This window comes from Physella acuta, unplaced genomic scaffold (genome assembly GCF_028476545.2).
Source record: "Physella acuta isolate Inbredline_101_S28 unplaced genomic scaffold, ASM2847654v3 ptg000642l, whole genome shotgun sequence".
Taxonomy (NCBI): Eukaryota; Metazoa; Mollusca; class Gastropoda; family Physidae; genus Physella; species Physella acuta.
This window is the reverse complement of record NW_026732161.1, coordinates 655577-671042: the sequence shown is the minus strand read 5'-3', so window position 1 is coordinate 671042 and position 15466 is coordinate 655577. Positions and strand designations below refer to the sequence as shown.

Below are 15466 nucleotides of genomic sequence, written 5' to 3'. Positions count from 1 at the left end.
TATAGCAAATTAATTTATTTTGTAGCCTTTGATAAGGCCCAGTTATCTTGACATTCCTTAGTTAAGTTAGCTACCCATAAGCAAAATACAAACCTATCATTCTAAACTATGCAATAATTTTTAAATCTCACAAAATTTACTTATTATACTCTTCAATCTACCAATTTATTCAATTATTTTTTCAAATTTTTTATAGCAGAGTTTTTATATATGGGATGAGGGAAACTACAATAAAAAAAGTGAACAAGTGTTAGGCCTAGATTATTTTTACATTTGTTTTAACATCTTTGCTTATTTAGTGATATTCTGTTTAGATATTATATTGTCTATGTAAAACCCTACATCAGCACAGCATTAGGTTTCTCTAACATCAGTGCTTTAACCCTCATAGTGCCACTGGCTGCAGCCACCAAAGTCTTTGTAAAACCCTACAACAGTACAGCATTAGGTTTCTCTAACATCAGTGCTTTAACCCTACATCAGCACAGCATTAGGTTTAACATCAGTACTTTAACCCTCCTAGTGCCACTGACTGCAGCCACCCATGTCTTTGTAAAACCCTACATCAGCACAGCATTAGGTTTCCCTAACATCAGTGCTTTAACCCTACATCAGTACAGCATTAGGTTTCTCTAACATCAATGCTTTAACCCTTCCAGTGCCACTGGCTGCAGCCACCAAAGTCTTTGTAAAACCCTACAACAGCACAGCCTTGAAAGTTTTCTGGACTCCTGTGCCTCTGGTCCGTGAAGCCATTAGAGGAAAGATGGTGGGATATGGGGTAAGTCACTTTTCCGGTTTTACGTCATTTTTACATTGGTTAAAAACCTACTTTAAGCAAAAGTTTAAATTTTTTTTTTCATTTCAGAAAAATATGGATTTTAAATTTAAAATTGAGTTGTTGAACTCTAATGTTAATGGAATTTATATTTTTGTATGATAAATTTACTACTAGCGAGCAAACACATTTTAAAACTTTACAAAAAGCCAGCATTAATTGCATTGACATTTTAGCACTAAACTGACCCTTTTTAGTTGGTCAGTAATCAATTTATTAAGATATTCTCAGTGTTGAAAACCTAAACACATAAAAAAAAAATCAGGGATGCTAAAAAATGTAAACAGCAACACAATACACAATGTTATAAACAAACAATTCTTAGAAAAAAATTTAAAAACTATTTTAAAATCATAGTAGATATTGCATTATTATGAAGCTTGTTTTATTGGTTAATAATTTAATATTTTTGTATAGCTTAGGTGAATTATATCTCATCACATATCACAGAAAGATCATTGATATACAAAATCTGTCTTCAAGAATATATTTTAACGAGCCGACCCGCGGCATATCACATGCCGCTATTTAGTTGTTTTATTTTCTACTTTTCAGTAATTCATACTTTGTGAATTCGACAGTACCAATGCTGCCACTGAAAATATTTGCTTTAAAACACTATCAGTAGGCCGTTAAGGACGATTAACCCCCCCCCCCTACCCTCCTTTCCCCCCAACCCCTACCCTACCCCCCCCCCCCCCCCGTGAAAGCAGCCTCCTCTTAGTTACCTCCCCTAAGTTTAAAGTCGTTTCAAACAAAATGATCTGCCCCTAATAATAGCCGTCACTAAACCCCACTCTACGAACATTTAGTGTGAACCACAGCTCACCAGACTATGTGGGGGGTGGGGTGGTAGGGATATGCTTAGAGAGGAAGAGAGGGGGCTTACAGCTTGGTGAGCTTACAGCTTGGTGTTTTCTAGTGTATCCAAGAAGAGAATTATAATTATTATAGATCTATATAGATTCATTATTAGGATATCACAACAAAACAAAAAATTTTAATTTAAAAAAAAAGTTGTTCTAATTGAGACAGTTTTCATGATGGTAAAAATAAAAATTGGTTTACTAATTTATTTGGAAGTCCAAGTTTTTGTAATTTCTCCGGCCTTGATGGCCCAAACCCAACAGCCTCAGAAACAGCCACAAAGCTTAGTGTAAACAAAGACCAAGGTTCCGTGCGAATAGACTCAAATAAGCTGGCACATTCCTCCTGCTCCCGGCTGTACTGCAACTTCTTGTGTAGATAAAAATCCTTAGGCAGCTCGCTGATATCAGATTTGGAAAGAAAGTTGAGTTTTATAAATAATTGAGCTACATCAGATTTATTTAGATACAGAGCGAGGTACAGCAGGGAGATGTACTTGTTGAAAAATGTTAAATCTTCGATGTCAAACGGGAAGTTGTGGTGGGCGTGGACTAGGTACTGCAACATGGTTATGGGCTGTGGGTTGTAGTTCAGGAGGAGTTGTACTTGCGTCATATCACCTCTGATCACAGAGAACACTAGAGGGTGATAGATTTGTATGTTGGCTGGACTTTCATAGTGTAGACTTTGTGCTGAACCTGGGGAAAGAGATAACTTTTTAGGTCAGTGGTTCTTTGCCTTTTTGGTAGTACCAAACCCCACCAGTTTCATATACCGAATTACTAACAGTTGTATCATCCGCACAGACAAATTCCGATAGTGAGTCATACAAGTCAGGTGTTTGTCTTGACCTCCGCCGAACCCCTGAGACTAACTCACTGGGGGTTTCTTCCAGGCATATCTTCCAGGCTTCTCCCCCCCCCCCCAAGCCGAAGAAATCTACCCCCCCCCCCGAACGGAATGGAATTAATATAGAGAATATATACTTTTAACAGTGCCCCCCCCCCCCCCGAAGAAAAAAAAGTCTGGAAGAAACACTACACCGAACCCCTGGGGGTTCAATTGAACACAGGTTAAGAACCACCGGTTTAGATAAAGTGTTTGATGAACGCTAACAATTCTTCTAAATTTGGTGGAGAACTATTATGAACCCCTTAACACTACCTTAAAAATAATTAAACGACTCCAATTCTGATGTTTTGAAATTAGTTATTGCTGGCTAAAACGTATCTTTCCATTTCAAAACAGTCAATTCTGTTTTGGTATAGGACACTTATGAACAATGTTCCCTCTAAGCTGCAAGGTCGCACTGTAGTCAGTGTTTCTTCTAGACTTTTTTTTTCGAGGGGGGGGGGTGGCACTTGAAATTTTCGGGGGATGGGGGGGGGGGGTCGGACACTGTTTAAAAGTATATATTTTCTATATAAATTCCATTTCGTTCGGGGGGGGGGGGCTCAGCCTGGAAGAAACTCTGACTGTAGTTTTGAACTGCAATGCAGTGCTTTTGCAAAATGCATATATCTATATATATAAAGCAAAGTGGTCGGGTGCCCGATAGGGCACTTCCCGGCGCCGCAGGCGCGTCAAATTTGGCACGAAGGTGCCTTATGGCCATAGAACACGAGGGCCGGTGACGGTTCGGCAAAAAGTCTACGGAGCGGGGGTCAAAACTGACCTCGACTGACCGGCGCCTTATATGGGCTATATTACGAAAAAAAAATTCCTCCGACGACCCCCCTTGAAATTTTGTGAGGTGGTAGGAGAACACCTTGGGGTGTCACAAAAAACTCGGCATATCTGGGAAAACTTCGTAAAGGGGTCAAAACTGACCAGTTGTATTTCCCTATATAATCTTTGTATTTTATGGGAAAAACAGAGGGTCATTTCAACGCAGACTTTAGGGTACTTAAGCTCAGTATATCTGGCTAATTTTTTGCATGCTCCTAGGTCAATGGCTTGACCTTTAGGGAAAACTGTCGGTTACACTCAAAGCCCTCGACGAGGGCTAAAAAGTGACCGCGAGTGAAATTCTCTTTATATGAGCTCTATTACGAAAAAAAAATTCCTCCGACGACCCCCCTTGAAATTTTGTGAGGTGGTAGGAGAACACATTGGGGTGTCACAAAAAACTCGGCATATCTGGGAAAACTTCGTAAAGGGGTCAAAACTGACCAGTTGTATTTCCCTATATAATCTTTGTATTTTATGGGAAAAACAGAGGGTCATTTCAACGCAGACTTTAGGGTACTTAAGCTCAGTATATCTGGCTAATTTTTTGCATGCTCCTAGGTCAATGGCTTGACCTTTAGGGAAAACTGTCGGTTACACTCAAAGCCCTCGACGAGGGCTAAAAAGTGACCGCGAGTGAAATTCTCTTTATATGAGCTCTATTACGAAAAAAAAATTCCTCCGACGACCCCCCTTGAAATTTTGTGAGGTGGTAGGAGAACACCTTGGGGTGTCACAAAAAACTCGGCATATCTGGGAAAACTTCGTAAAGGGGTCAAAACTGACCAGTTGTATTTCCCTATATAATCTTTGTATTTTATGGGAAAAACAGAGGGTCATTTCAACGCAGACTTTAGGATACTTAAGCTCAGTATATCTGGCTAATTTTTTGCATGCTCCTAGGTCAATGGCTTGACCTTTAGGGAAAACTGTCGGTTACACTCAAAGCCCTCGACGAGGGCTAAAAAGTGACCGCGAGTGAAATTCTCTTTATATGAGATCTATTACGAAAAAAAAATTCCTCCGACGACCCCCCTTGATATTTTGTGAGGTGGTAGAAGAACACCTTGGGGTGTCACAAAAAACTCGCCATGTCCGGGAAAAATCGGGAAATGGGTCAAAACTGACCAGTCGTATTTCCCTATATAATCTTTGTATTTTATGGGGAAAACAGAGGGTCATTTCAAAACGGATTTTATGGCACTTACGCTCTTTACATCTGGCTCAGTTTTGGCATGCTTATGGGTAAATGGCTTGACCTTTAGGGAAATCTGTCGGTTACACTCAAAGCCCTCGACGAGGGCTAAAAAGTGACCGCGAGTGAAATTCTCTTTATATGAGCTCTATTACGAAAAAAAAATTCCTCCGACGACCCCCCTTGATATTTTGTGAGGTGGTAGGAGAACGCCTTGGGGTGTCACAAAAAACTCGCCATGTCCGGGAAAAATCGGGAAATGGGTCAAAACTGACCAGTCGTATTTCCCTATATAATCTTTGTATTTAATGGGGAAAACAGAGGGTCATTTAAAAACGGATTTTATGGCACTTACCCTCTTTACATCTGGCTCAGTTTTGGCATGCTTATAGGTAAATGGTTTGACCTTTAGGGAAAACTGTCGGTTACACTCAAAGCCCTCGACGAGGGCTAAAAAGTGACCGCGAGTGAAATTCTCTTTATATGAGCTCTATTACGAAAAAAAAATTCCTCCGACGACCCCCCTTGAAATTTTGTGAGGTGGTAGGAGAACACCTTGGGGTGTCACAAAAAACTCGGCATATCTGGGAAAACTTCGTAAAGGGGTCAAAACTGACCAGTTGTATTTCCCTATATAATCTTTGTATTTTATGGGAAAAACAGAGGGTCATTTCAACGCAGACTTTAGGATACTTAAGCTCAGTATATCTGGCTAATTTTTTGCATGCTCCTAGGTCAATGGCTTGACCTTTAGGGAAAACTGTCGGTTACACTCAAAGCCCTCGACGAGGGCTAAAAAGTGACCGCGAGTGAAATTCTCTTTATATGAGATCTATTACGAAAAAAAAATTCCTCCGACGACCCCCCTTGATATTTTGTGAGGTGGTAGAAGAACACCTGGGGTGTCACAAAAAACTCGCCATGTCCGGGAAAAATCGGGAAATGGGTCAAAACTGACCAGTCGTATTTCCCTATATAATCTTTGTATTTTATGGGGAAAACAGAGGGTCATTTCAAAACGGATTTTATGGCACTTACGCTCTTTACATCTGGCTCAGTTTTGGCATGCTTATGGGTAAATGGCTTGACCTTTAGGGAAATCTGTCGGTTACACTCAAAGCCCTCGACGAGGGCTAAAAAGTGACCGCGAGTGAAATTCTCTTTATATGAGCTCTATTACGAAAAAAAATTTCCTCCGACGACCCCCCTTGATATTTTGTGAGGTGGTAGGAGAACGCCTTGGGGTGTCACAAAAAACTCGCCATGTCCGGGAAAAATCGGGAAATGGGTCAAAACTGACCAGTCGTATTTCCCTATATAATCTTTGTATTTAATGGGGAAAACAGAGGGTCATTTAAAAACGGATTTTATGGCACTTACCCTCTTTACATCTGGCTCAGTTTTGGCATGCTTATAGGTAAATGGTTTGACCTTTAGGGAAAACTGTCGGTTACACTCAAAGCCCTCGACGAGGGCTAAAAAGTGACCGCGAGTGAAATTCTCTTTATATGAGCTCTATTACGAAAAAAAAATTCCTCCGACGACCCCCCTTGAAATTTTGTGAGGTGGTAGGAGAACACCTTGGGGTGTCACAAAAAACTCGGCATATCTGGGAAAACTTCGTAAAGGGGTCAAAACTGACCAGTTGTATTTCCCTATATAATCTTTGTATTTTATGGGAAAAACAGAGGGTCATTTCAACGCAGACTTTAGGATACTTAAGCTCAGTATATCTGGCTAATTTTTTGCATGCTCCTAGGTCAATGGCTTGACCTTTAGGGAAAACTGTCGGTTACACTCAAAGCCCTCGACGAGGGCTAAAAAATGACCGCGAGTGAAATTCTCTTTATATGAGCTCTATTACGAAAAAAAATTTTCTCCGACGACCCCCCTTGATATTTTGTGAGGTGGTAGAAGAACACCTAGGGGTGTCACAAAAAACTCGGCATATCTGGGAAAACTTCGTAAAGCGGTCAAAACTGACCAGTTGTATTTCCCTATATAATCTTTGTATTTTATGGGAAAAACAGAGGGTCATTTTAACGCAGACTTTAGGGTACTTAAGCTCAGTATATCTGGCTAATTTTTTGCATGCTCTTAGGTCAATGGCTTGACCTTTAGGGAAAGCTGTCGGTTACACTCAAAGCCCTCGACGAGGGCTAAAAAGTGACCGCGAGTGAAATTCTCTTTATATGAGCTCTATTACGAAAAAAAATTTCCTCCGACGACCCCCCTTGATATTTTGTGAGGTGGTAGAAGAACACCTAGGGGTGTTATAAAAAACTCGGCATATCTGGGAAAACTTCGTAAAGCGGTCAAAACTGACCAGTTGTATTTCCCTATATAATCTGTGTATTTTATGGGAAAAACAGGGAAATTTTAACACAATTTTTAGGTTACTTAATGTCTGTACATCATGCTAAGTTTTTGCATACACTACTATAGATGACTAGGCCGAATGGAAAAACTGTTGGTCAGACTCAAAGCCCTCGACGAGGGCTAAAAGATGATCTTGAGTGAAATTCTCCTTATATGAGATATATATATATAAATAAATTGACGAACGATCCCATTAATATTATGTGACGTCGTAGACCGACCATGGAGGGTAACAAAAAAACTTTATTCCCGTCGGAAACAGCCATTATAGTCGTTAAATATGTTCATATAACGTAATTTCTTATATAAGCAAACAATATAAGTAAACAATGACATACGTCATACGTTCAGTTTTCAAGGGAGGTAACGTTTTTAAAATTATTATTTTTCAAATAATTGTATACTATTTTAAACAGAAACAGAAAATGACGAAGTATAGCATTTGTTTTAGTACAAAATTAAGTTGTTAATTTAGATAAGTAAACTAATTAAATAAATTAATTAATTTCAAAAGGCAGTGTAATATAAACTATGAGATATACTGTTCATGAAACCTGTGTAGTTCTAATTCCATTTTAGTTATACATTGCGTACTTTCCAAAAATTCCCGTAGAAAGGAGTATAAATGACGAACAAAAACATTTTTTTCTAAAATTAGCATTACTGTTTAAATTAAACTTATTTAAGCACTCCACACCCAATCCATCGCTAAATAATTAAGTATTCAAATTCTCAAATGTTTTTTAAAAACCTAAGCGAAGCTAGGCAGTATGCCTAGTCCTTGTATAAGTCTTTTAGAACACCCTGTAGACAAACTACACGTTGCAGACTAGCTTGTCCCCCTTTGGGAAGGTTGCAGATGAAACGTGAACCTGTTCTGTGTAGATTACAATAACTCTCAGGAAAATGACAGAAACCATTTAACTGTTAACGTTGTATGTAATACTCACGAACCATTGCTTTGGATATTGCTATAGACTAGACTATAGAAGCTAATCCTAACCCAAAATCTGGCCAGTGAGTGTGGTGCTGATAGGCCAAAGATAGTATTGGAACAGGTTACAATTAATCATCTAACACAAACAATCCAAACCTTATGCTGGACAATATAAATACTGAGATATGCTTAATATATCCATTACAATTTATTTTTAATTACATATTAGCCCTGTACTCTTTTTACTACCATAAGTGTTTAAAAACATATTACAGTCGTTTTTATCCTGTGTTCGATCGAACCCCTGGGTTTCGGAGAGTCAGTCTCAATGATTCCGCGGAGATCAAGACACACACCCGACTCATGTGATTCACGATTGTATTTTGAGAGTGTGGACGATAGAACTATTAATGAGGGTTCGGTCTATGCGCATATGAAACTGGTGGGGTTCGGTACCTCCAAAGAGTTTAAGAACCACTGCCCTATTATGTTTAAACCTGAAACTCACCACAAAGCAACAAAGATTCCATAGCCGTGATGTGCCCATTTTTTGCCGCCATTGCCAGGGGAGATAAGTTATCTTGGCTGAGGATGTTGGGATCAGCCCCTGCCTTTAGCAGTGTCTGTAGAACCTCAGAGCTGTACTGAGATGACGAGAGAGCGTTGGCCAATGGGGTCATCCCGCAGCGACACCTAGCGTTCACGTCTGCGCCGGCGTTGATGAGGTACCGCAAGAAACGGATGTTGGAGTCTTTCATAAACAACATGTGGTGAACGCAGTGACCACCGTTCAAAATAACCAACTGACCAAAGGTGTTGACCACATTGTGCGGCCGTTGAAAACTCCATTTGTTTCGTAACGTCTGCAGCAGAACCGGCCAGTATTCTGTTAACAAATGTTTACGGTTGCTGCTGTTGAATAGGGTCAGGACTATCTGGAAGTGACCTTGAGTGCAAGCGGCAAAGATGGCGTAACTCTGGAAGATGAGTTCCTCCATGCAGACGCCAGCGGGGTCACTGTGGTCGTCCTTGGGCCAGTAGTCCACGTTCGCCCCCGCGTTCAGTAGCTGCGTGACGCGCTGGATGTTGCCGGATTGGGCGGCCATAACCAAGGCGTCGTTTATTTTACTTCTGTTGGTGGAAAACTTAACAGCGTTCTGCTGCATCATGGCCGACCTCTCATAGTTAAAATACCTGCAAATAATTATGTGTATACAAACAAGTAAGAATATGTTGGCTCTATCTATACTATAATTTTTTATTGAGCTGCCAAGCATAATTAATGTTCGTCCATATTAGCGGCTCAGTTTGAAGTTAAAAAATGTGGTGTGTGTGTGGGGGGAGCGGACTAAAACTTCCAGGAGGGGGGCGTACACTGTTAAATGTATATATTTTATATAAAAATTCCATTTCGTTCAAGGGGAGGGGACGAGATGCCTGGAAAAAACACTGGTTTTGGGCTCCCCCCCCCCCCGAAGAGATGCTGGAAGAAACTCTGATGGTATGTCCAATCCATCCCCATCTACGGACTTTGATGTCCTTATCTATTGGCCGTTTCATGTTTTTGCCCAGGAGTTTGATATTTTATCGGACCAACCCACGAACTGAGATGATATTAACCTGCCAACTGTTCAAACTTGTCTACCCGCTTTATAATAAAAACCCAATCTTAATTAAATTCAAAGTCGTAAAACACGGTCCTCGGGCTACCACAAGTGCTGTCATACGTTTAAAGAGAAGAACTATTCCTTGTAACTACATTGATGTAGTGTCTAGTGAGAGTTGAGGCAAGGGGAAATAACAAGTGAAAATTTCTTAAGCTACGGACGTAAATGCTATAGGGGAGGTAAGGCTGCAAATCGCAAACGGGGGATCTTGTTCAATTTTTTTGTTTTTAAAACCCATGGGACTTAAATAAAAAAAAAATTGATGGCATATTTAATAAGGGGTCGTCCATAAATGACGTCACACTCGTAGGGGCGGGTCCATCATTTTCTGACGGTGTGTGATGAGGGGGAGGGGGGGGGGGGTCAGATGTTGTGTCGTCACTCTTTTGATTTATAAAAAAAAGCAATGTTAGGAAACGAGTTTTAGCCGTTATTTCGCGTTTTAGAAAACGGTTTTAATAAATTATTATAGGAATTGATCAAAATACTCTATGTTGACAGAGTTCTGACAAGATTTTGGAAAAATATCGATGTTTTAACATAAATTCAACAGCAATTTTGAGGGGGGGGGGGGGTTGTAGGCTGAGGTTTGAAGTCATTTTAGGGGGAGGTCTGGTTTTTTGTGACGACGTGTGACGGAGGGAAGGGGGGGGGGGGGTAAAAAACGTCAAAAAAAAAGCGATGACTCCTTAAACTAAAAAAAATAGTTTATTTAAAATGGTTTAATATTTATCCTCAGTACTAAGTATCATATTCATAATTCCAGTCGAGTCTCAAGACTTTTTTAAAATTTAACCGCAGGCCACTTTGACACATAGTTTTGTCCCCATTCAGCCTAATAACAATTGACAAATATAAACACAGTCCCGTCCAGTAGCTAAAGCTTAAAAAAATTTAATCAGTCAACGTTTTTTTTATTTACTGGTTGGCGTAAAGGGGTGGTTGGGTTGGGTCAAACCCATACATATAGGTCACTTGAGCCAAAGCCGACATCCTAGAACACCCGGATACTACCTACATTCAAATGTTGTAACTTGTAGGCAAAGCGTAAACGATCCAAAGAAATTAAATCTTTTCTAAACAGGGACACGTAGGTAGGGCTACTCTTTTGGCGTTTGATTAAGCACTTTGAAACCATACATGCATACATCATCACTTATAGCAAGTATTACAGATCAAGTTAATTAAAATTCACACTACCTAGCTGTCGCTTGTGTGATTGAATGGTATTTTACACAATTAAAAAATATTTTTAAACAGAAATGCAATAAGCTTTCTCATAACGTTTTTTTTTACTCATCTTCTATGATTCAATGAAATTTACGTAAAAAATAAATAAAAAATAAATAAATAAAAAAACAATGACGGACCTTACAGCGGTATGCAACATTGTATGTGAATGTCCACTACACACAATGCATAGGTAAAAGGAAAATCAGGGAGAAACTTACCATACACAAGACAATAAATCATGTTTCACGTCAGATGCTGACGCAAAAATTTGAGCTTAGAGGTCGAAGCACAAGCTCATTTATATATGTTAAACAATTCCTTCACTATCTGTGACCTAGAGAGTTATATTTTTAGTTAGTTAACTTATTATCTATTATATATATATATATATATATATATATATATATATATATATATATATATATATATATATATATATATATATATATATATATATATATATATATACATATACTTATACGTAATTGCACATAGAAAATATATTTTGTACATACTTTTACACACAAATATATATACATACATACATGTTATAAAAATATATACATATACATGGACCTATATATTTGTATATTATATATATATATATATATATATATATATATATATATATGTGTGTGTGTGTGTGTGTGTGTAGGCCTATATGTATGTGTGTGTGTGTATGTATAAGTATGTATAACATAAATATATTATTTATTTAAAATTCTAATATATATATATATATATATATATATATATATATATATATATATATATATATAATGTAATGCGTATAAAAAGAAACAACATTAATTGATACGATTAAAAATAAACACGTATCTGTTACTTACGAAAATCCTCGTCCTGTTTAACACACATATTCAAGTAAATAAGAACAGCTCCTCGAATTAAAACATCATTTATAATATCCTTCTAAAGTACACAAATATCAACAGTGACAATATTTACGTAGATGTTATCTCCCCTTACCTACACGGCAAATGTGCAGCAACACGAACACTACATACCGGGCACAGGTCGTATAATCAGTCATGCGTGAAACGTCCACGTGACTGGCAGGGCCCAGTTGACTTGTATGACGGGTCGCATGTCTGGGGTTGAATTTAACAAGTCCTGGTCGGTCTGGCATTTCGTTGTGACATGTTTTTTTTTTTTAATGCGCACTACAAGCATTTCGATTGTGTATGTTCACTTTGTGAATACTTTCCCGTTTGTGGGTATAGGTGACCATTTTGTGGGCACACATGTGTCATGTAATCCCACGGGTAAATTGTGTTACGCAGTAGGCCTATAGGACGGTGCTGTCGTATGGTTGAGCGTACGATTGCTAACCCGAAAGTCGCGAATTCGGATCCCGGACTAGAGTTCGAAGGAGTTTCGAAGGAGTAAAACTTAGCTCTGATGGGTACCTGACGTTCGTTAGGGGGAGTACCGGCGGATTGGGATCTCTTCATATGCCAAGGTCACAGAAACAGGTGTACTCTACTTTACCCCCCCCCCCCCCTTTTTTTTTTCTTTACTGAAATAGGCCCATAACTCCACACAGACAAATTAAAAATATATCCAATCTAATCGTATGTGTTAAAATATTTCGTTTAACTCTTGATATTATAATTAGCCGTTGATACAAGAGTATTTTTATATCCCCTTAACCTGAGTACATGGCTAATACACCCAGGGGCGGATCGCCACCCTCACTTCTAATGCCCAACATTGTATCAATCCAGTTCATCAGTTTCATTGAAACTTCGGCCTATAGGGTATAACGTGGTCAATACCATGTCTAGCCGTCTTAGTTTTTCTAAGGTGAGTTAGGTACTTATCAGACATGGGGGGGGGGGTACTCTAGGGCGTCCTACAGACTCGAGCCCACGATCTGAACTCGACACTTTCGGGTGAACATTCGTAAGCTCTACTATTCGACCACGTCGTCCCGTCAATGTACATGGTTGTGTGTTTTTACGCTTACTTATCAGGCACAAAGTCAAATTACTTCCCTTTAATATTGCCTGTTTCATAATCCACGTCTAGCACGGTCAAAGTTTCTTCCAGGCATCGAAGAAAGTGTACCACCCCCCCCCCCCCCCCCCCCCCCAGAACGAGATGGAGTTTATAAATTAAACATATATTTTTACTAGTGTCCGCCCCCCTCCCCGAAAATATCAAGTGCCCCCCCCCCCCCTGTGAGAAAAAAAAAGTCTTGAAAAAACACTGAGCACCATATTGTAATTCCAACTAAATTATTTGAACGAACAGATTAATTACTGGCTGGAGGGGGAGGGAATGGACTCGTCCAACGCCTACTGTGTCGAGGACTGTGGGTACGCCCTGCTGGTGGGGCTGGAGCCACGGGGTCATTACTGGGTCAACCTTCAGCTGTACACCATGGCGGGCATGGGAGCGCCCAGTGAAGATTACTATCAGTACACCTATCACAGTGGTCAGTGTTACGTCGTTAAGTGGATGTCACTAACGTGTCATTAGTTAACACTCAGTGTTATGTCAATGTTCTGCCGTCACTGTCATGTCATTTGTGTACTTTCAGTGTCATGTCATTTGTGTACTTTCAGTGTCATGTCATTTGTTTACTTTCAGTGTCATGTCATTAGTTTACTTTCAGTGTCATTACATTTGTGTACTTTCAGTGTCATGTCATTTGTTTACTTTCAGTGTCATGTCATTTGTGTACTTTCAGTGTCATGTCATTAGTTTACTTTCAGCGTAATGTCATTTGTTTACTATTTCCAATTTGTTTGTCAATGCCTGTATCACTAATTTTAATGACAACTCTGTAGGTATTATATACCACTGTTCCCATTGTCATTACGTTTTTGTCAGGATCGTTTGTCCATTGTTTTTTTATTGTCAGAATTATTATTTGTATGTTAGTGTCAGTATATCATTACTTTACCTGTATTTTTTTTGTAACTATTTAAATGTTTTTGTCATATAATACCAACATTTATCAGTGACTAAAACAGCAAATCATACCATTGACTAAAACAGCAAATCCTGACACTCCATGACTGAACAGCAAGGAAATCCTGAAAGTGACTAAAGCAGCAAATCCTGAAAGTGACTAAAACAGCAAATCCTGACAGTGACTATTGGCACTTACAATGACTATTGACACTGGCAATGACTATTGACACTGACAATGACTATTGACACTGATAATGACTATTCACACTGACAATTAGTTCTGAGAATGACTCCAATCCCTGCCTACTCCCCCTAGCTCCCCTCAACTACCCCGAGTACGTGCATGTGGCGTCATACGACAGCAGATCTGTGAGGGTCATGTGGAGGGGGATCACGACTGGAAGTAATGAGGAAGTGCTGAGGGGATATAAGGTAAGGGGGTCATTGGGGGTTAAGGGGGTCATGTGGAGGGGGATCACGACAGGAAGCAATGAGGAAGTGCTGAGGGGATATAAGGTAAGGGGGTCATTGGGGATTAAGGGGGTCATGTGGAGGGGGATCACGACAGGAAGTAATGAGGAAGTGCTGAGGGGATATAAGGTAAGGGGGCATTGGGGGGGGTTTAAGGTAAGGGGGTCATTGGGGGATATAAGGTAAGGGGGTCATTGGGGATTAAGGGGGTCATGTGGAGGGGGATCACGACAGGAAGTAACAAGGAAGTGCTGAGGGGATATAAGGTAAGGGGGTCATTGGGGATTAAGGTAAGGGGGTCATGTGGAGGGGGATCACGACAGGAAGTAACGAGGAAGTGCTGAGGGGATATAAGGTAAAGGGGTCATTGGGGGCATAAGGTAAGGGGGGGGGGGCATTGGGGATTAAGGGGGTCATGTGGAGGGGGATCACGACAGGAAGTAACGAGGAAGTGCTGAGGGGATATAAGGTAAGGGGGTCATTGGGGATTAAGGGGGTCATGTGGAGGGGGATCACGACAGGAAGTAACAAGGAAGTGCTGAGGGGATATAAGGTAAGGGGGTCATTGGGGATTAAGGTAAGGGGGTCATGTGGAGGGGGATCACGACAGGAAGTAACGAGGAAGTGCTGAGGGGATATAAGGTAAGGGGTCATTGGGGGGTATAAGGTAAGGGGGTCATTGGGGATTAAGGGGGTCATGTGGAGGGGGATCACGACTGGAAGCAACGAGGAAGTGCTGAGGGGATATAAGGTAAGGGGGTCATTTGGGGGTATAAGGTAAGGGGGTCATTGGGGATTAGGGGGGTCATCTGGAGGGGTTCAGGACAGGAAGCAATGAAGAAGTGCTGAGGGGATATAAGGTAAGGGGGTCATTGGGGGTATGAGGTAAGGGGTCATTGGGGATTAAGGTGGTTATTAAGGATTAAGGGGGTCATCTGGAGGGGGATCACGACTGGAAGCAACGAGGAAGTGCTGAGGGGATATAAGGTAAGGGGGTCATTGGGGGTTAAGGGGGTCATGTGGAGGGGGATCACGACTGGAAGCAATGAGGAAGTGCTGAGGGGATATAAGGTAAGGGGGTCATTGGGGGTTAAGGGGGTCATGTGGAGGGGGATCACGACTGGAAGCAATGAGGAAGTGCTGAGGGGATATAAGGTAAGGGGGTCATTGGAGGGTATAAGGTAAGGGGGTCATTAGGGTGTATAAGGTAA

General features: G+C 40.4%; 2 protein-coding genes across 2 annotated transcripts in view; one reads left to right on the top strand and one right to left on the bottom strand.

Annotated features, from left to right (window-relative positions):
- Positions 1–15466, top strand: part of LOC131948382 (contactin) — a 64255-nt gene that overhangs the window by 46123 nt on the left and 2666 nt on the right. The window contains exons 24-26 of the mRNA XM_059309989.1: positions 660–781; positions 13119–13302; positions 14101–14216. Of these exons, the coding sequence (XP_059165972.1) occupies positions 660–781; positions 13119–13302; positions 14101–14216 (422 nt within the window). The remainder of the gene's footprint in view (positions 1–659; positions 782–13118; positions 13303–14100; positions 14217–15466) is intronic.
- Positions 1589–11778, bottom strand: LOC131948384 (ankyrin-1-like). Its single transcript, XM_059309990.1, has 4 exons — positions 11693–11778; positions 11063–11178; positions 8453–9138; positions 1589–2403 (listed from the first exon to the last, which is right to left on the bottom strand). Exons 3-4 carry the CDS (start codon positions 9111–9113, stop codon positions 1877–1879), a joined length of 1188 nt encoding a protein of 395 aa, XP_059165973.1. The 5' UTR covers positions 9114–9138; positions 11063–11178; positions 11693–11778; the 3' UTR covers positions 1589–1876.